This window comes from Microcebus murinus, chromosome 10 (genome assembly GCF_040939455.1).
Source record: "Microcebus murinus isolate Inina chromosome 10, M.murinus_Inina_mat1.0, whole genome shotgun sequence".
Taxonomy (NCBI): Eukaryota; Metazoa; Chordata; class Mammalia; order Primates; family Cheirogaleidae; genus Microcebus; species Microcebus murinus.
Genome location: NC_134113.1, coordinates 13,651,392 through 13,673,548, shown reverse-complemented (window position 1 = coordinate 13,673,548; position 22,157 = coordinate 13,651,392). Strand labels below are relative to the sequence as shown.

At 47.1% G+C, this 22,157-nt stretch overlaps 1 protein-coding gene across 5 annotated transcripts in view; it reads right to left on the bottom strand.

Moving 5' to 3' along the window:
- Positions 1-22,157, bottom strand: part of LARGE1 (LARGE xylosyl- and glucuronyltransferase 1) — a 509,251-nt gene that overhangs the window by 273,013 nt on the left and 214,081 nt on the right. For all 5 annotated transcript variants that reach the window (XM_012752220.3, XM_012752215.3, XM_012752217.3 and 2 more), the window contains 2 exons: positions 17,189-17,490; positions 4,114-4,196 (listed from right to left, as the gene is read on the bottom strand). In XM_012752220.3, the coding sequence (XP_012607674.1) occupies positions 4,114-4,196; positions 17,189-17,490 (385 nt within the window). The remainder of the gene's footprint in view (positions 1-4,113; positions 4,197-17,188; positions 17,491-22,157) is intronic.

Genomic DNA, 22,157 nt, shown 5'->3' with positions numbered 1-22,157 from the left:
ACACTTAGTTACTAAATAAATATTTCTTTTCTCTGCTTCCTAAGAGCTTGGTTTCCTTGGAGAGAAGCAATATTGCCCAGTTTATTTGCAAATGAGATTGGAGTTATAGACATTCCCCAAACTTTTCTCTGAATATCCTATCATCTAGGTAACACAGGCATGCATTGTACTATTTTCTACTAGGGTAATAAATAAACTTTTATCACATATACTTTATATATATCTTTGTCATCCATCATTTTTATTCCCCGTAAACGCTGCAGAATAACACAAAAATATTCCTTGAAAAATAAAACAAGATCACCTTTATTTCTACCACCCAAACACAATATACAAAAGTTCTATTTTTTTATGTATTCTTTGCTAGTCTTTCATCCCCTGAGTTTTGACCTTGTATGTTTACATATGACATACATATACTGAAATACAAATTACACATTCCATTTTAATATTTTCACATATTTTATATCATGAGCATTGCTCCATGTTATGACATACTTTCTAAAACCAACTGAGTCCATGGCTTACTATAAGAGGATGTCTAATCATTTATTCTTATTGTAAATATTATCCAATTTTATAATTATAAGCAGTATTTCCTAAAAGGTATTTCTATAGTTAGAGTCATCTCTTTAAGATAGCATCCCTAAAGTAGTCACACAGGGTCAAGGTCTTTGGCACATCCTATGAAATTTCTTTCTAACACATTATAGCAATTTTCAGCGCTGGCATCAGTGTATGAGAATGCCTATAACACTCTTACTATCTTTTGAAGTATACCACACTCATTGTTGCCAAGCATATGGCAGACATGAAATTGATTTGATGTCACAAAGGAAGCCTTACATAAAAATTTGCTAAAAATTTTGTCTGGAAAATAACTGTAATTACTGTAATTAACAATGAAATCTGAAAGAAGCATCCTACACCACTATTATTATATTATTATTAACATTAGAAAGATACTTCATTTGTCAAAGTATTTTCTAATCATGTATTAATATTACTTAATCCCTCTGATGTCCCTGGGAGGCTTTGAAGCTATTTATAGCTGGACTTTCTGAGCTGAAAGTCTTTCAAAAGTCCTTTTGTCTTGATATCTCAACTCGTTACCACCAGTGTATCAATTCACAGAATCATTCCCATTTGCATAATTTCAAGGATGGGAGGGAGTTTAGTGGTCTTTGGTCCAAGATGATCAAGCGGTCATTGACATGGGAAGCAGAATTTATATTACAGATGTTAAGACTTTGCTTTCGTCTCAAATCCCCATGGCTCTGTAAAAGTATGGCATGTCATCAGCAGCTGATAATAGTGCTATTGCTATTTTTAAATTTAACATCTTTGTGCTGCACCACAGTTACTGTAGGAGTAAAAGTTTATACTCAATAGGATTCTTACAATTTCAACAACTATTAGCTTATTTGATTTGTAGCTAAAGCAACAGGAATAAAATTTATACCTAACACCACCAGAAACTTTTATGACCTCAAAATTCGCTATAATTGAAAAATAGCATAATTGAATATCTATAATCATGCAATTACTCTTTTCTGAAAAGAGGGCTTTTTGTTTCTATCAGGGAGGGACCTGAGTTCTTTGATGGAGACAAGGAGCACATATACAAAAGGCTGAGAACCACTCATCTAATTCAATGCTTGGCCTGCAAGATGCCTGGTTTCAAGATGCAGACGAAGGCTGCAGAGCCAAATGGAGTCTTCAGCACCACACAAAAGCTGTGGCAGTGTGGAAGAGGTCTCTCACTGCAAGTCAGAAGACAATGGGCTGAGCCCCTAGCAGCCAGTCTTTATGTGGCATTTCCATTTCCTCCTCCAACGTATAACTGACATCACAATTGCAACTGGACAGAGCCACAAGGAAGAACGGACACTCCCAGCGCTAGCTGGTACTGGGATACACTCAGCTGCTGCTCTCTTCTCCCGTGGCCCCTTCCCCACTCCAGGAGGGCAGGGGGTCTGTGCGTGGCTCACCTGCCAGCTCACTGTAGGCACATAGGGGCCAGCAAAAGGACCACGCAGGTAAGTTCAGTAGAAACAAACAAGCTAAATAATAACTTCTTTATTTATTATTAAATGATAATTAAACAAACTAATAAATAAATTGCTGTTTTACACCAAATAAGTTTTAGGGTGAACTGATTCACAGCAAAAGCTAACTAAAATAGGAACTCATGTCTAAAGAGTCAAAATGACCTTCTGAAAATCACTCAGCTATATTATGGCATAGATGAAACTGAACTAAGTCTGGGTTAGATATATTAGTTAACTGATGGAATAAATATCTTCAGGTTCTTTGTTGATGGACTCCCCTAGACTGACTTGTTAAACATACAAACATTTATTGAGTATATGATACATGACAGGTACTTTGCCAAGATATTAGGGATATAGAAAAATACAGCATGGGTTCCATCCCAGAAGGCCTACATTCTACTACAGAAGACATTATCATGAATAGATAAGTTAAATATAAGGCACTAAATCTAACCATAGAAAGATGCACAGGGTATTGTAGGCTGTGGACGAGAAGCCCCAGCCCAGACTGAAGGTTACAGGTGGGCTCCTGTTAGAAATGCAGCCTATGCAAACTCTTAAAGGAAACAAAGGAATTTGCCAGTTTGGGGTGGGAAGAAGGTAGAAAGGAGGAGGAAATGGGCAGATAGAGCAGCATGATGAGACGTCACAGGCAGGACACACTGTGGAGAGGGTTGGGCGCCACAAGCAGGTCAGAGCTGCTGGAGCGTGAAGTCCGAGCAAAGAAAGGAGAGAGAAGTCCTATGAACAATGACCTTGTGGTCTGTGGCCCACGGTAACACTTTGGCAAGGAGAAGCATGGAAAGGTTTTAAGAAATGAGATCTGCCTGTCTGAAATGTCATTCTTGAATTAGAAAGAAGGGATCACAATGAGTAAGAGGTACAATGTTTGTGGGATGGACACGCTAGAAGCTCTGATTCAAGGGGGAGGGGGGCATGGGCATTACATGTAACCTTAACACTTGTACCCCCATAATACGCTAAAATAAAAAAAAGAAAGAAAGATAAATGAATATTTTTATGGTCAAAAAAAAAAAAAAAAAAGAAAAAGAAAGGAGGGATCTGAGGAGTAGAAACCAGGGAGGCAGCAAGGACACGTGCAGGGGAGAGAAGAGGTAGATCTGAACTACAGCGGTCACAGTGGGGACAGAATGAACAGGCTGGAAGTGAAAACTACCCAAGAGGGAGAAGAACTATGGGGAGTTGACTACAGCTGGGCTGAGGGGAGACTGAGGGAGAAGGTGGGAGTGATGGTGAATCCCACTTCCTTGCAGGGTTGTCAGGTCTTGGGGTGTCCACCTTTCCTCCCATCGCTGCTTATGCCACTGACAGTTGGATTCAGGTGTAGAACTTGGCATTCATCTCTGCTCAACTGAACTCTAAGCCTTTCATGACTGTTCTGACTATTGAAAGCCTCCTGGGTCCTGACTCGGTCATCCAACGGAGGTCTGTCCTGTTGGCTACAGCTGCGGATAAGCTTGATCCAAACCGTGGCAAGAGTGTGAGAACAGAGCCCGGGCACTGGCCAGAACTGCGGGCTCTGTGCTGGGAGTGACCCTGAGTATGTCTGGATGGCAATCAACACCGTGAGGGGCCAGAAGAAGAGTCCCATAAGAAAGTAGGAGGAGGTGGCGAACACTTAACTTGGAGATGACCACAAAAGGCATCATCACTGCCAGGTGGAAGAGGACCCAACCCTCAATATGCCTGGTTCCATGGGGGATCCACAAGGACCACTTGGACAGCACTCGTAGCTTGGGGAGTTTCAGTTTACTGCAAGGCAGCACTTTTGAACAGTCAGCAATGCCCAGGGGTGGGCTGGCCCATGCTGGAATGCAGTAAGCAACTGCAAGAGTTTGTTAGGGCTGCTATAAGAAAATACTACAGAGGCCAGGCGTTTAAACAATAGGAATTTATTTTCCCACAGTTTTCGAGGATAGAAGTCCAAGAACTTACAAAGATGGGATGAATAATTCTGCTCTTATTTAACCCTTCCCCAAGGAAACGTGCAGGCAGGCAGTGACAGACATCAGCCCACAGAGCACAAAGTTGTTCTTACCTGTGAAACAGGACGGATTTGACCAGGGTGACGACGTCGCGGCTGGCATTGTACCCGGCACACACGATAGCCACGTGGATCGTCTGGGGAGAGAGGAAAGCGGAGTGAGCAGTCAGATGGATGGAAGGAGGCCTTCCTGGTGTTTCAGATCACACAAAAAAGAAAAATCGCACTGATTTCTTGTTGGGATCATTAGAAAACAAAGGGCACCGTCTGCAGCTGTGCAAAATAACTGAAGACAGTTTTATTAAGGCCTTTTTAATCGGTTTATGGAGCTATCATCATTTGGAAACCATTAAGGCTCTTTTCAATTACATTTTGGGGACGAGAGAGATGGTGACTGGCTCAAATAGGCAAACAGTGAGTCCCCTGCCCCCAAGCTGGGAGACAATGACAACTGGTGAAAGAGAGAAGAAAGAAATATGCCCTGAGAGGAAGAACTGACAACCCGGGATCTCAGACTGAGAAGTGATGGCTCGGAGAGTTTGAGAATTGCTCCCATGAGACGTGTTGGGTTAGGGCCAACCCTGAAAAAAGGGCTGAAGGGACCAAGGAACGACTGCGCACCCCATCTGGGACAGCACGCCGAGAACCGAAGACAGCAGAGTAGAACGGAACCTCATCGGCCGCCTCGTCTAAGCAGTCAGGGGCATGGGCCTCAGACACGAATCCTTCGGCCAGGGTGACCCTGGCAGAGTTGCAGGGTCAGCTGACTCACTGCAACATAAGCACTGTGACAAGTGTCTTGCAAGGTGGTGGTAGGGTGGAACGATGCCAAGAGCGGAATACACTGCCCGGCGTCCTGCACTCCAATCCCAGCAGAAACCATCTTCCAGGGCTGAGCTTCTTAAGCAGGCCACCTTGGTGCCTTGGTGTGCTGTGCCTGAATCTCAGGTGACAAAGGGACTCATCTCCTCCCTCTCTCAAAGCTAGCGGGCAGGGCAGCACTGGCATCTTCAGGCGTGGCCAGCCCCCGCTGCCAGTACCTTTTCTCTCTTCCTCTTGCCACACACTTACCACGCTCTATGTGTGGCACGACTAGACAGTGATTGAAAGTGCCGCTGTAAGGCATCCCAGACGTCCCGGACAGGGAATCACCCAGCCTCTCAAAGAAGGGAGGGTCACACTTCTCGATTTTGTCCCTCCTCCTGAAGCGCAGCCTTCCTTGAATGGGAACTGCCTCCCAACACGCATTCCAGGCCGAGCGCTGTCCTGAAGGGTATGGCAGAACAAAGAGGTTCCCTCCAGCACCCAATAGTTCGACTGAAGGGAGGGCACTTGGGAATGCTGCTGCTTTTCCAGAACCATCCACAGCCCTCGCTTCCATGGCACAGCTTCCCAAACCCCCATTATCCTGATCATCCCTCAGCCTCACATCCGTGACTTCTTTAATTCAAATGACCTTCACCCCACCTTGCCCATCTACTCCTAGAAGCTGCACCTCCAACGTCATCCAGAAAGAACCTCGTCTTTCTCAGACAGCCTATAACGATGGGCTCTCCACACCTGCAGGGGCTCACAGCGATTCCACCCGCTCCTCTTCCTGCACTTAAGCCCCTTCCCGTCTATCAATCCTCCCCACCCCCTGCAGCCGCCACCGTTGTTCCCTGAACCATCACCTTCTGCTACCCTCGGCTCCCTCGCACTACCTTCCCTGCACACAACATGCAGATCCCCAGCCCTGGGTGGGCTCTGCAGCCTCCCCTCTGCTCTTGTACCTGGTACAAGAAAGAGGAGGGGAGATGCAAGAGAGGAAAAAGCAGCACAACAAGAGCTAATGGGCACTGAGCAAATGACTCCGTTCCAGGCCCTGTGCTTCATGTTTTGCACAGATTATGAGACTTGGGTCTCACAGTTGTATGAGGCAGGTGTGGCATTATCATTTCAGTATCGTAGATCGGGAAACTCAGGTTTACAGAGCTGGAATTCAAACTTGGGGACAGAGATTCTTAACCCCCGGGGGTGGGGGGATGTTCAGAAATACTCAAAAGATTTTAAAAATATACTCTATGCCCCAGCTCCACCTTAGACCGATTAATTCACAATCTCTGGTGCTCAAGATCTTCCAACACTCTGCAGGAAGGCAGTGGTTGCCAAGAGGGGACAACTCACCTCCCTCCCCTACAACCCTCAGGACGTGTGTCTGTGTCTGGAGACATCCCTGATGGTCACGGTCACCACTGGTGGGGACTGGTGGGGATGCTACTGGCATCCAGGGGGTAGAGGCCAGGGATGCTGGCAAGCACCCTACCGGGCACGGGAAGGCCCTACCACAAAGAACAAGTATACCATTGTTAGGCATCCCTGTGTTAGAAGGAAGAAAAAGGGTGAGGGAGGGAAGAGGGGAGAGCTCAGATCCCTCTGGGTTTATGCATATCTTAATTTCTCCACCTGTACAAGGAAGGCACCGCTGCTTATCTCTGACAATATCTGCAAAACACTCAGGATGAAAGATCGTATAATGCAGATTCAACCGTCACCATTTAAATCGTGACGGAAATGAATAGGAAAATGCCTGCACATGGGAAACCTAACCGGGAAGGGGGTGCGGATGGGGAAGAACACGCTGAATCAGGCTCTTCTGAATCACAAATATTTAAACATACAGCCTCCGAGATATCAAACTTTGTCTTGGCTTCAGGGTTCAGGGACTTTTTTACATGGGCCCATTAAATGTAAGCACAAGCGCGCACATTCTCAAACATTTTACATAATTTCCCAATCTCTTTAGTTTCATCGGATACACCTGCCACCATGAATAAATTCATCATCTGGAGCCACAGCGGCAGGGCCCCGCTACCCAGGGAAGCAGAAAATCAGAGTGTCATTGAATATGCTCTTGGAAGAGTTTTGGGTGGCCCAAAATTTTGTGGGTATAGAAGTGAACCACAGGAGTCAGGCTGGGGGTGGGGGTGTGGAAAGAGGGAACAGGGATAAGTGTACCTTGAAAGAGTAGGGTTACAAAAACGGTCTTGTCATGACGACTCTGGGTATTGAAGCTATGAAGTCCAGGTTTTTAAGTTTCTCGGTGTGGTAGATTAAAGATGGGCAAAACTACTCGGAGGACATTCCTCCCATCAAAGGTCAGGGTAAGAATTTCAGATTCTGGGACCACTGGCCCATTACTGAGCTTTCCTCTCCATTCTTGAAATTATAGTCATGCATCGACGGGATTCCGTTCTGAGAACTGCATCATTAGGTGATTTCATGGTTGTGTGAGTATCAGAGTGTATTTACACACTCTGATGGTGTAGCCCACTATACACCTAGGCTATATGGTGTGGCCTATTGCTCCTGGGCACAACTCTGTACAGCGTGTTACTGTACTGAATACTGTAGGCAACTGTGACTCAGTGCTAATTATCTATGCATCTGAACATAGAAAAGGCACAGCAGGCCGGGCGTGGTGGCTCACGCCTGTAATCCTAGCACTCTGGGAGGCCGAGGCGGGCGGATTGCTCGAGGTCAGGAGTTCGAAACCAGCCTGAGAAAGAGCAAGACCCCGTCTCTACTATAAATAGAAAGAAATTAACTGGCCAACTAATATATATAGGAAAAATTAGCCAGGCATGGTGGTGCATGCCTGTAGTCTCAGCTACTCAGGAGGCTGAGGCAGGAGGATTGCTTGAGCCCAGGAATTTGAGGTTGCTGTGAGCTAGGCTGATGCCACGGCACTCACTCTAGCCTGGGCAACAAAGTGAGACTCTGTCTCAAAAAAAAAAAAAGGAAAGAAAAAAGAAAAGAAAAGGCACAGCAAATATAATGTAAGAGATAAAAAAATAATGGTACACCTCTAAAGGGCACTTATCATGCATGGAGCTTGCAGGACTGGAAGTTACTCAAAATTTTCAGGAGATTTACAAAACTCTTAAGAGTCATGGACCACAAAAACTCCTAAAGAAACGCTTAATGCTTCCACTCACTTCCTTTAGTTCTTGGCATGGTGCCCAGTACACCATGAATCTCTGCAAGCTGCACCTGAACATGCAGGTAAGACAGGTAAGGCAGTGCTAGAGCTGTGAAGTGGGTCAAGTGGTGACCTTTATTTTAGAACCTGCAGGAAGGATTCATGACGTCAAGGTTTGTGGAGTTGCTGTTGTGCCAGGTACTGTGCTGGGCTCGGAGGAAACACAGGCAAATCACACAGTCCCGTCCCACAGGGTCAAGTGCAGAGGCAGAACGACAGCCAGCCAGGTGATCCCACCAGAGGCTGAGAAGACGCCCACGACAGCAAGCTCGCCACCCCTGCATCCCAGAGTAGCCAATGTCACCCCCACCGAGAGTTTGCAGGGAGAACGTCATAGAGGAGAAGGTACTTCAGTGACTAGACCAGAGCAGCCTGTCACCCGGGACATTCAGGGACAGCTGGGACTGATGACTTGGAACTTGTCAGCCTCCACGAAAACCTGAAAAAGAAAGTTCTCCGTGCTCTGTCCCCCTACAGGAAAAAATCTTCCAAGGGCGTTTTCTCAAATGGGGATGCGGGGAAAACACAATCGCCCCCAAAGAAATCCAGACCAAACTACGGGATGGCAGGCAGAGCTGTGGCCCTGGCAGGCCGCCTCTCCTACCCGCACTGCTCCCTTCGGGGCATCCTGCCCGGGGTGCAATTCAGCTAACGCGTCTCCTCTCGGGGACACCGAGGGAATGAGAGGGGAAGCCACTGAAGTGGACATCATGTGTGCTAGGGAAAGCCAGCTCAGCCCACACTCTGAACTGCAGCTGCGGACTCGGGGGTGGGGTGGACAAGGCCTCCCGGAGGACAGAGCTGCAAGGTGGCTGGGGAATAGCACACACCTGGGCACAGAGAGGCAGCATGAGGGTCAGAAGCAGGGGCGGGTGGCACGGAAAGCCCTCGACAAGACTGGACAGACCTGGTTTGAGCTGCAACCGCAGAGCTAAGCGGCTGCATGACCCTGGAGGAGTCCCCTAATGTCCCCGGGCTTCAGTGGCCTCCTCTGTGAGATGGAGATGAAAACAGCCGCCCCACCGGGCTGTGTGAGGATTAAACAAGCCAAGTGCGAGAAAGTGCACCTCATACCTCGGTGCTTGCTAATGTTCAACGAGTGAGTCAACAGCACAGTGAGACCTTGCTCGACATCCTCCTGGATTCACTTGAGATCTCATCTGTGAAATGGGGACACAACCCTCAAGGGGTTGTGAGGACACCCAGAAAGTGGCTCTCAAACACCAGCGTGCATTAGTCACCCAGGGGGCTGGTTCAAACAGAGGGTGGGGTTTGGAGCGAGGCCTGGGAAGAGCCTGGGCCCAGGGAGACTCTCCGAGACCCACTGCTCTATCTACAGCACTCTGAAGCACGTCTGGAGTACAAGCTCAGCAGATGCTGGCTGTGATTATTTTGAGAGAGTATGAGGGTGTGCAAAGAATCTATTTCCAATTCCTCTCAAGTGGAGAATGCTACCTCCCTTCACTCGGATAACACAAGGAAAGGCCACATTCTTCTTCCAGCTACCCTCGCACTCCCAAGGCCTCGGAATTCACCACTCTTCCAGGGGGAGGAGAAGGACAAAGGGACGAGGACAGGTGCAGCCTTCTCCTGCACAGAGAGCAGAGCCCTGGACATCAGGGGAGCTGGACAGTGGCCCAGTTCTGCCCGCTGAGTGACTTGGGGCAAGTCCTTCAACCCCTCAGATCCTCAGCAACTGCCTCTATAAAACCAGGGCTTTGGAATTTCTATACACAGAGTTTTGCTAACATTCAAGGTTTTGCAAAACTCAAGATGAAGACAGTGAGTCACAGAGGAGTGAAGTGACTTGCTCAAGGTCCCAAGACTCAGCCAGGCAGTGGCAAGTGAGGGGCTGAGTTCAGAGTCCTGCTGTCAAATGCACGGTCACTGGCCTCCAAAAAACTCATAGGTAACCATTAAAATAATAATATATATTTATACTGCTAATCTAATGCGCCATCCAAAATCATCTTACAAACCCCCAGGTTTGCAACTTACTCTCCTGGGAAACCACTGACCTATGTTTGCTCTAAATACTGAACCATGGACCCGAAGACAAAATTGTTTCAAGCCAGCAGAAGCAGACATTGGTGCTCCTCCTGACGCTGGCAGCCGAGCCAAGGGCTCGAGCGGGCAGGCAGAGGCACAGGAGTCTCAGGGGCTGGTGTGAGAGCAGGACAGACCAACTATCCAGGGGTGTCTCTCAGCATCTTCTCTACAGTCCAGGCCAGATAAATGGACAACGAATGAATGAACCACCCAGCATTTTCCATGCTACATATTCCTGGCCTGCCCAATTGTGGAATAGGAAACCCAGATTTTATACAGAAAATATATTAAGGGGTGACACTGATTTGGGGGTGGGTCAAGAGAATATCCTCCTATTGACCTTCTATTGCCTGTCGATGCAGACAGACTCATGTCTGGCACAGGCTGGTTGTCTAAAAACAGCCCAGTGCTGATCCGGCACGGTTGGCGTGCGTGACACCCCTACCTCTGGGGCCTCTGCAGGAGTGGCCAGGTCTGAAAAGTCCACACAGCCATTCAACAAACGTTAGCTGAGCAGGTGCTATGGGCTACCCGGATGACTCGCTGGGCTCTCTTGCTTTTGGAACGTGCCTTCAATCTAGAATGCCCCGGCCCTACGCCTCACCTACATCCAACCCTCCCCTGTGTTTCAAGACATAACTCTACCTCTCAGGACCTCAGTTTCCTTATCTGTAAAGAAGGGATGATAACTGTGTCGACTCATTGTTGGAAAGATGAACTGAGATGACTCACGCAAAGGGCTTGGAGCCTGGTGCTTTGTAAGTGCTGCGTATGTATCAGCAGTCATCATTATAAATCATCATAATAATTATTATTATAAAGAGTTTATAGTTAGCTGAAGGTTCTACATTTAAGATCTGAGCCCTAAATTTCCTCAAGCCAGGCGTTAGCTTCGTTCCCTCTTCCCTCACTCCTCCTTCCACCTTCAAGCAAGGTTGGAAATAGAATTCCCCATTGCTGAAAGCAAAGTTTCCAGAACTGCTCACTCCCCTCTGCTCTGTCAGATACTGACACTGCCTTCCTCCTCTCCCCACCCAGAAGGCAGAAGACATGAGACAGAATGAAATGAGACACTAGACTCATCATCTGGGTTGCAGTAGCAACCTCTGTAACCACAGGCTTGCCCTTTCTTTTTCTCTCCTTTAGCTTCATCATCTTTAAAATAAGAGGGTTGCATCTTTCCTTATTGTTGTTCTCAATGGCATAATTCCTAAAATAAATTTTACAAGAGAACACAACTTACAAAGCAGATTTAAGACAAGGCTACTTTGGGGCAGGCACAGACAGGAGGCTGCCAGAGATATGGCCTCCTGCCTTGGCCATGGTGTAGTGCCCGGCCTCTAAGACTGTCTCCAAAGATCCCTGCCACCTAATTTTCATGCCCTGTGTAGCCTCCCCCTATGTTGTATCAGGGTCAAACTGTATGCCCAATAGAATTGAGCAGACATAACAGTATGTGACATCCAATGTTAGGTTATAAAAGTCATTGTGGCTTTTGCTTGCCTCTCTGTTTAAACAGCTTACTCTGGGGAAAGCCTGCTGCTATGTAAGGAGGATACTGAAGGAGCCCTACAGAGGATGCTCATGCAGTCCTAAGGAACTGAGGCCTCCAGCCACGCACGCCAGTGAACTACCTTTGAGGCAGAGCCCTCAGTCCCAGTCAAGCCTTCAGATGACTGCAGCCCTGGTAGACATGTCGACTGCAACCCCCTTAAAGATTCAAAGCCACAATCCCCAAGCAAGCCACTCCCAGATTCTTGATTTACAGAAATTATATGAGATAACAAATGCTTGATGTTTTCAGCTGCTACATTTTGGGGGCCCAGAAGATGTAGGTGAGAGGTATCAAGTTTTATGAACCTAATGCCAACCCCCCACTGAGCTAACAAATGCAGTCCCATTCTGGAAAAAAGTTTAAAACAATCCAACTTCTTTTAAAAGAACAGGCAGATCCTTGCTGAGACCCACTGAGGAATGATTACCCTCATGGAGCTGCCCTAGCCCCCGAGGTGAAAGAAGACCCCCATGTTGTGACTGGTCACCCTGACACCTCAGAGCCGAGGCACCTGCCGGGCACACAGTAAGGATGGGGGCTCAGCAGCTGACGAGGGTGCTGGTCCCAGAAGCAAACTGCCTGGGTTTCAAACCAATCTCCACCTCTTCCTGGCTGTGTGACCTTGAAATGATTGTGCAACCTTTCCGAGCTGTAATTTTCTCATCCGTCACATGAAGAAGGCATGTTGTGTGGATTACACGAGGTATTAATATTTTTGTAAAGCCTTATCATGATGTCTGGTACACTGCAGGGGCTGACTAAAGCTTAACTTTCATTACTAATACGTTACTACTGAGAAATGAAGCTCAAATGCAAGGAGCAGAAGGAAAGATCGATACTTTTTTAAGGAAGGGTCTGACATCAGAGGGTACCATTCACCCACTTTCCATAACAACAATATCCATCGTGGCAGTTTTAAAGTGCACCCACAGATTCCTTGACGTGACTCCCACTGAGAGATGGCTGTGTGCTACTTCAGAGCCGCCATGTTGCAAGGAAGCCCAACTAGCCCATACAGACCACAGGGAGAAGCCCCAAGTTGACAAAAACAAAGAGATGCAGGGCCATTGCCCACTGCTCCAGGTCCAGCCACAAACACGTGACAACTGTATGAGGGACCCCAAACCAGAAACACTGAGCTAAGCCCTTCCCAAATCTTTGACTCAACAAAAACCACAAGTGCTAATAAAATAATGTGTGCCGCTTTAAACCATTAAGTGTTGGGTGATCTTAGGCAGCAGTGGAGAAGTGGAATATCCATAGTAAGTACATGTGGCATTCACACAGAGTTAGCTCACCATCCCCTCACTGTCTCATATCATCCTCACAATTGCTCTGGGAAGAACATATTATTGTTCTCACTTTATAATGATGAAATAGACTCCAAAAGGGTAACTGAATGATCCAAGGCCACATAACTAGTGAGCAGCAAAGCAAAGACTCCCGTTCGAGAATTCTGGCTCCAGCTCCAGTGGTTTTTCTTCCTGCTGTACCATAGCTGACTCTCAGAATAGACTCCAACCAGGAAGTCAAGAAAAACACACATATCCAAACACGTGCACGAGTGAACATCCAAGGGGATCATTCTGTTCCAACTTCCAAGACACACAGAAAGAAATCAGGCCTTCGCCGAAGCAGCACTGCCCAGACAGCAGAAATATGCAAGAATAAAACAGGCAATTATTTGTAAGCCACAAAATTAGCAAATGGTTATGAAGGCGAAGGTGCAGGGACCGGCGAGGGCCCGCTGTTTCTACCTCCAGGCATCTCAGCTGACAGCCTTGTCTTGGCATCATTATAGGAGAGTTTTCGGAAACACTTGTCATAACCCAGAGAAGTTTCAGCGCGACCGCAGATGACGGCAGCGTCTTTGGCTGCGTGGCCCTGCACTCCGATGGGATGTCAAGATGAGCGTCAGCACCTGAACCAAAGAGTGCCGTGACAGAGGGAGCTTCTATTTTCACTCCACTGACTGACATTTCTTGTTTGCCTCTACGGCTTTTTCACTAAAATTCTTAAAGACACCAAGGGACGAAGACAGGAGAAGCCTACTGCTCACGGGTACAAAGCCAGCACCTTATGGTAAAGGTGCAGCCACCGTAGATCACTTTGGAATAAGATGGCATCAGACCAAGACTCCCAAATGCATCTGTGGAAGCTCAGCACAGGACCAGGGGCTCATCACAGAAGAATTCTACCAAAAATAACTTTCTAAGGGTCTAAGAAGTAACACGATTAAGAAACACAGAGAAAGAGAATAAAAACAAATAATTAAAATCTAATTCTCAGGTGCAAGTCAAAACACCAGAAAGTAAGTTATTGTAAGAGTCAACAAGTTCAAGGTCTGAATCCCTATATTGCTATTTTATCTTTCAAAGAACACAGGGACAGAGAGAAGTGCATTATTCATACGTGTTGTGCCTTAAAGCAATGGTTTCCAAATAGTCTGTCCTATCCCAGAATCACCTAGGTAGATTTTTATTTTAATATCCATATTCTTGGGTCCTACTCCCAGAGACTGTCAATCAGCAGGTCTGGGGCATGTCCCAATGGATGTGCATTTTTGATATATAGTCCTAATGCGCGACCAAGTTCAGGAACCACCCACGTGGCAGAGAATGTTCGTTGGGACTCTAAAATGTTACCGGAGAACATGGCTTCCTTGAATAAAAATCTATCTTTTTCAGACTCCCCTCCAGCTAGGTGGCAGCTAAGTGTGGCCCTGCAACTGAGCTTTGCCAATGGGATCTAAGGTGTGAAATCTCTAAGACGTGTTCTTAAAGGAAGGTGACACGTCCCGCCATAATGCTGCTTCTTTCCTGCCGGCTGGCATGTGGGCAACACGGCTGAAGCTCTGATAGTCATAGGGACCATGAGATGACCTTGGAAGTGTCAATCACGCAGGCTGGGGGGAAGATAAAGGAATCCACATCCCCGATACTTACATCGCTACACAGATGGCCTCCCGACATCTTAGACAGGAACAGAAATAAGATGCAAAACTTGCTGAAACCACTGTTAGTTAGGATTTTTTGATAACTCCCAGTGAAATCAAAGGCTCATACCACTAACTACCTCAGAGTTTCCCGCAAGTTCTAATAGGCATTGTCACCACTGAAAGAGTATGAGGCAGGAACTTGATTTTAACCGGTGATTTACGAATGAGGAAAATGAAACACAGCAAAGTGACATTACTTGCTTAAAGCCGGAGAGCTATTAAACCAGGCACGGAGCCAGGATTAGACTCACGACTCCCAGCTTCAGAAGCCAATGGTCTTTTGCCCACGCTATTCTGCAGGGATTCAGGGCAGGAGCCCACTTCTGAAATAAAACTCAGACCTCCCAGAAAACTGAGCAGGGAGGGAAGCTGCTGGCTAGCAAGGCCATGAGCAAGAAGAGGAAATCTCCAAGCAAACACAACTCTTTTCTCCCTCTGTTATACTCTTTTTTTCCCCCTCTTTTCCTTTTCTATTTTCATCTCCTTGATTCTTAGTTGGTTCTTTAGGTAGGCCTGAGTCATAATAATGCAAATACACTTGGTGAACAACAATTCCCTCACCCCAGGGCCATCTCGACTGGTTATAAGGGTTCCCATCCTAACTAACCCACTCTGAATTACCACCTGCTACAAGAGAACCTGCAAGAAATCAAACAAGCCTTCACTAAGGCAAGAACGGAAGTTCCCCAAATTAGGGACCTCCCCAGACTGGCCTACATCACTGAGTCTCCATTTTCACAGACGTAAAACAGGGATATTAAGTAATACAAGCCACTAACTATGGTCGTTAAAGATTAAAGGAGAGTGGGCATGGCATATGGTCAGGGCTGAATAAATACGCAGCATTTATCATATCCTGACATTTGTATTTCATTATGTGCTTATTATCTCTTCCTCTACCTCCCACTACAGGATACCAGAATCAGAAGAAAGGGAGTTTTGTCTTTTTTTTTTTTTTTTCTTCACTGCTATTTCTCAACACATAGAACAGCTTGAGATATATAACAGGGGTGCAATAACTGTCTGTGAAACGAATGAGTAAACAAATGAGGACGGTGCAGCAGAACCGCGTTTCCCGGGCTAGCCTGGCTCTCTGGGCTTAGCTGAAAGACCAACTCACTATGAATTCTTTCCTGCTAAGACAACATGGTTGTTTCACGTTTTTACTTCTCACGTGAGACGTTCCTCCTTGGATACCCTCTATCTGCCTTTCCACACTTCTCCATCCATCTGTACCTCCACCAGGCTTGAGAAACCACGAGAAATCCTGCCATCCTTAGGAATTCTCCTTGACAGTTCACCTGAAGTCTCCTCCCTCACCGTGGAGCCTCCAAAAACCTTAGTCTACAACACTGCGGGGACCCACTCTGCCTCAGTGACATGCTGCATGGTGTCACCAATATCACCAGTAATCCCAATCACACCAACAGCATATTACAGTTTGCAGCGTTCTCTCTTCAGGGAGCTTGAAGTCTAACATTCTTTATTCCAGGAAATGGAGAAAAGAAACCAGCAGGTAATATCTGTATTTAACTAAAAATAATAAAAAATTACCCATAATTTTGAAAATGTACTATGTACCAGGCACTACTACTCATGGCTTTCTATAGCCATCCCATTTCTTATAATGCTCACAAATACTCCACGAAACAGGTAGTATTTTCCTAAGTTTACTGATGAGACATCTGAATTTCAGGGAGGTTGGGTGACTTGCTCGAGTGCTCACAGCAGAAGCCACCAAGGCTGGGATATAAACCCAGGTGTGTCTGTGTGTCGAAGGCCTTGCTCTTCACGGGCATGCTCTAATTCCCCTCCACCGTGAGAACTAGAAGCAGTGGGAAATGAGTGTGAGAGTTTGTGCGTGTGTTCAGGGCACACATAAGCATGGGTGCAGGCGTGTGAGGGTGGCGGGGCACCAGAGAACTGGTTAAGTGTTCCACATTTCCAAAGAGTTGCTACAAACAAAAGCTATACTCTAAAATGGGTGGGGAGAATGATATTCAAAGCCAGGAAAGTTCCAATTACTGCTTCAGACAAGCAACAAGTCTCTGGCTCAGAACTGCAGAAGCTGTTCATAGGGTGCAGTGACAAGGAGGCCCAAGGGAAATGCCCAAAAGGGCCACAACTACAGGTGCATCATTCACACTACAGTCTAAGTAACAAGGCCCCTTCAGGATGACAACTAGGTGTAGGAACCCTAAACATGTCAAAATGAACCACTAAGAAACAAAGGGTAGGTTCCATCCATTAGCTCCGCTTAATATCTCTGTGGGTTAGACCTTCTTATTCCCACTTTTCAGGTGGGAAAACTGAGGCTCAGAGAAGCTAAACGACTTGCCAGGCCATTCAGCAAAGGCAGGGAGGAAGCCAGATTCACACCCAGGCCGGAGTCAAGAACGCCAGCTCTTTCCAGGCCCCCGCCTGTGCTTCCAGGAGGCATGTGTAAGGGAGGGGGAGGGATCAGGACGTCAGAGGGCCGCCTCCCTGGGCCGCGGGTGCCCTTTACCTCGCACTTCTCCACGACCGGCTGCTGCCCACACTCGGAGCTGTTGCCTGCCACGATGCCAGCCCGGAGGTTCTCGCTGTCCCCAGTGCCCTCCTCCATGGAGTAGGTCTTGGAGTGGTTGCCGCGGCGATGGGCTGGGGCTCGGCCCTGGGCCAGGCTGAGCTGCCTGCGCAGGGCCCGGTTCTCCTCCTCCACCTCTCGCACCCGCACCTCCAGGCTCTCGCGCTCCCGCTGGCTGGAGGCCGTGTACCTGGGGCTGTGCGCCTGGGACTCCAGCGGAGACAGGGACACGGGCTTCCCATCTGAGGGCGGGAGAGACCAGGGAAGAGTTAGCGGAGTGAACTGAGCCCCCAGCCCCTCCACGCACCCAGACATCCAGCATCACAGACTGAGGCTCCTCGCACGGCCCCGCTTTTAAGGGAAAGCAGATGGAAAGTGAGTTACAAATCAGTGCATCCAGATTGAACTGGGAACAAAGTTGAGAACAGAATGACTTAGTATGGCGAAAAAAACTAACATGCTTCTTAGAGAGGACAAGCATAATAAAATCGTTCCCAATTAAACGCGCTGCCCTCCTCTCCCCGCTTGGCATGTTTCTAGGTAGACGTTCGCAACAATAGAGCATTATGAAAGCGAAGGAGAGGAGAGAGAGAGAGAAAGGGAGGGGGGAAGAAGTATACAGGCGTGGAGAAGAGCAAAAGAGAGATAGAAGGAGTAAAAAGAAAGTAAACAATAATAACTAAGTTTATCGAGCTCTTCCTACGTGAACTCCTAGACATCCTTCAAAACCCTGTTTTGAAAAGCATCACCTTCCAGGGGGGAACCATCGTCCTGCATTTGCCGGCAAAACGTCCTTCAGCATATTCCAACAGTAACTTGTACATAGCACTATGAAAACATGTATCTGTCCTGGTGTATTTAGTAAATTGTTTTACTCAATGTTTCCTATGAGGATTAGGAGTTCAATGAGGGCAAAAGCTGGGTTACTTGTCTTTGCGGTAACCAATCACAATATCTGACAAAAGGGAGGAAGGGTGGAGACATGTATTTAATGCCAACAATAAATAATGAAGAGCAACAAGGAAGAAGAAAGTAGGAGCATGGCCAATCTCAGGGTTTTCCAGGAAAAACTGTTACCATTAAACTGAGAGCAAGCAACACTCCACGTAACAATCTCACAACCCTGCAATAAAAACTGAGGTTTGGAGAGGACAAGTAGGTCTCCCAAAGTCACATAACCAGAATGGCGGTGCCAGAATTTACACCTCCCCCATTCTCTTAGGCCTGAGACTGTGCAACCTCCACTTAAATAAACTTTCAGAGAGAGCCAACGATTTAAAAAATTATTAACATAAAAACCATAACTCCCAAGGACAGTTAGCGTATTGCCTTGTACACAGTAGGTGTTCAATGCATGCTTACTACTGAAGAACCCCAGTGACACAAGACATACCCAAAACTGTCACTTATTTTTAATTCCCACTCTGCAGAAATCCTGGGATCCAGCTACACTTGCAGCTGCCTCAGGGGCTGCCAAGCAAAAGAATCACATCTCTAGAAAATCATCCTTTCTCAGCCGTCTATCAAAAATAAAAATAAAAAAGTCACTCCTCTTTTTTCCATACTCTCCTTCCTGCCCGAACCCCACTGAGCTTCCACACTGTCCCAGAGAGTCTCTGTGACTCACAAAACTTGAGGATCAAAGACTGTGATGAGTCACCCCCTGCACGTCTCACCCGTGCTGTCCTCGCTGTGTCGGCCTCGGCCCAGGGCTCTTTGATGTGCCTTTGGGCCTTGACAAATATGACTCTTTTTTTCCCCCTCTTAATCGCCTCAGGGTTAAATGCCTGAGCTCCGGGTCCTCCTGTCAATGCAACGAATATGACCCACTGGATTCTACTGCCCCCGACCACAAATCCAACACCGGGGCAGAGTCTGTCGAGGACATAAAATCACAGGTTGATGAGAGTTGCATTGTCACCGCACCGGCCAATGACAAACGCCAGCCCAAGCTTTTGAGACCTGTCTCCCTGTTTGGTAAAACCAAATTAGTGCCACTGAGAATGAAAAAGAATAGGCAGCTGACAGCAATCGTGGTTTCTCAACTAACATCGACCCTTCAAGCTGGGCTGGGCGAAGACGAACACCAGCTTCCTTCAGGGGAGACAGCTGGACGTTGCACAGTGGCTCTCACGGATGTGCACGTGCTAGGTCGTGCACGCTGATGACGCCTTGCACTGTGATCACAGCACAAGGAGGTGCGACAGTCATCCCTGTTACGGATGCAGAGACTGAGACTAAAAGCTTGGGCCACGTTCCGCTTGTGTTGCAGCCTGACTGTAAGCAAGGTCTCTGGGACCTTGAACTCAGCCATGCTCCCGCTTGACCATGTTCATGGCTCATTATAGTTTCAGTCACCTTCGCTCTTGATTTCGTTTCTGGACTGTTTATTGGTCAGTCTCCTGACATCTTGTCCAGGCTTCTCCTGAGCCTCCAGGAGCAGAGGGTGGACAGTGAATGGCCAGGCCCCTGAGGTGTGGTCTGTGCTTCCCTGCTGCGCCTTGTGGGCCCTGGTCACCCCCAGGAAGACCGCTCAAGCTGTGTGCACAGGTCATCACCATAAGGCCCAACAGGCTGGTTTTATAGCCTATGTAGACAACTGTGTCCACACTGGTATTTCTCAAACTACTGTGGTGAAGAACTAGCTTTCCTCCCCTAATCCACCCTGGACAAAAAGTTGGCCCCACTGCACATGGGTAGCATAGAGCTTGCCTCACCTGCAGCTCATCACTTGGATTCTCAACAAGTTGGTCTACACCCTGTTCACCAGGACAAGTCTACCCATCACACTCTTGTTGCTGCCACAAAGTCCACATGCTCTAGAAGTCTCTAAATGCCTATTCTCAAGTTCCACACAGATTTTGCTGCAGACCAGTAATGGTTTAGGGACTGTGGCGACACATTTTGAGTGTCAACTTGACTGAGCCATGGGGTACCCAGATATATATGGTCAAACATTACTCTGGGTGTTTCTGTGAAGGTGACTTTGGATGAGATTAACATTTAAATCAGTAGCCTGAATAAAGCAGATATCCTTCCCCAGTGTGGGTGGGCATCGCCCAATCAGGTGAAGGCCTGAACAGAACAAAAAGGCTAACTGTCCCCTGAATAAGAGAAAATCCCTCCTCCCTGACTGCCCTTGAACTGGGGTACCGTCTTTTTGTTGCCTTCAGACTGGCACTGAATTGTCAGCTCTCCCCGGGTCTCAAGCCTGCTGGCATTTGGACTGAAACTACACCACCGGCTCTCCCAGTTCTCGGGCCTTCGGACTCAGACGGAAACTACATCTTGGCTCCCCTGGGTCTCCAGCTTGCTCCGCAGAGTCTGGACACTGGGTTGGCCTCCATAACCATGGAAGCCAATTCCTTAAAATGAACAGGTGTGTACACACACACACACACACACACTAGTTCTGTTTTTCTGGATAACCTTAATACAGGGACCAATGACAGTCTGCAGATCACATGTTACATGGCACTGTCCAATACCCAATCTCTATCCCCAGGGCCTGGCACACTTCCGATATCTAACAAGCATTTGGAAATGAAAAGCAGGACTTAACATCTAAAACTTAAAACAAAAAGCATAAAAAAATGGCACATCTTAAACTACCAATTTTTTAAAAAGAGACCTCATTTGAATACTAAATGCCAGGGGAGGATGCAGAGATAACCAAGAAAAGCAAACAGATAAGCAGAGTAGTTAGAGCCTGGGATTCTGCATAAGTCGGAGATGAGTCTGAATCATGCTTCTTCCACTTTCTAATAAATAACCTTTGGTGAAGTACTTAGTTTTCTGTGACTCACTGTCTCTATATGTAAAATGAGGACATGGGCATGTGTATACATGTGTGTACATGTGTGTATGAGTGTGTGTGCGTGTGTGTGTGTGTGTACATATTACCTAGCATCAGGCCTAAGTAGAGTAAATACTAAAATTTTCCTTTTCTTCTCCCAGCCCCTCCCTACTAGACCTGGAGGTGGGACACAGGAAGGCAACAGGGGTAGGACCCTTTGTTTATAAGCCCCTTTAACTTTGCTTCCCTACTACCTTTCTTTCCAGGTTTCTATTTTTTAATATATGCACAATCTATTTATACACAGACTGCATCTTTCTATCACGTAACATGTATATGTGTTGATCTGTAGTTCAGCCCACTTTGAGTCTAAAATGTCAAACAAGACATTATTCAAAACCTTAGCTGACAACATCTTCCTCCGCCCTCCAAAACTTCTCAACAAACATGAATTTATCATCGAATTTGAATCTCTGAATCCACTCAAGATGAATGTTCTGAATTAAGAATCAAAACATCTAAGATTCAGAACAAAGAAGGTAAATTGAAAATCAACCTCCATGCAGTGCAGTGACAGAGATTAGGGACTCGCCATCCAAAACGTCCCAAGGGATGATCTCAATCAATTTGCGTGTGGGCTGCACATCTCTGGATCTCTCCAGGGTGCTGGCGCTTAGCACCGTGTGCTCAACGAATGGAACTGCAGGGGCCTCCCACGAAGGGGCTCAGGCCACCAGGGGTGACAGACCCAGCTCCCTCTAGTCTAGGAAACCAGGATCTTGCACTCATCCCCAGATTTCAGGAAAGCTGTCTTCCCGCATCACTCTGCCCGTGATGAAGACGCTGCATCTCTAACCTTTATATGGCAAAACCCCCCTACGTACAATCTGTCACCAAGGCCTGCCAATTCCTCCTTCCTGATGTTTGAAGCACTTGCTCTTCTCATTTTATTTCAAACATCTCATCCCAAGCCAAAGCTTTTCGTCTTACCCTAAGAAAGGGGCCATCAAACTTTTTTTCTGTAAAAGCCCAGAGAGGAAATTAGGTTTTATCTTGCGGGCTCTGCCGTGTCTGCTGCACTTATAGCACAAAAGCAGCCACAGAGTGAGATAC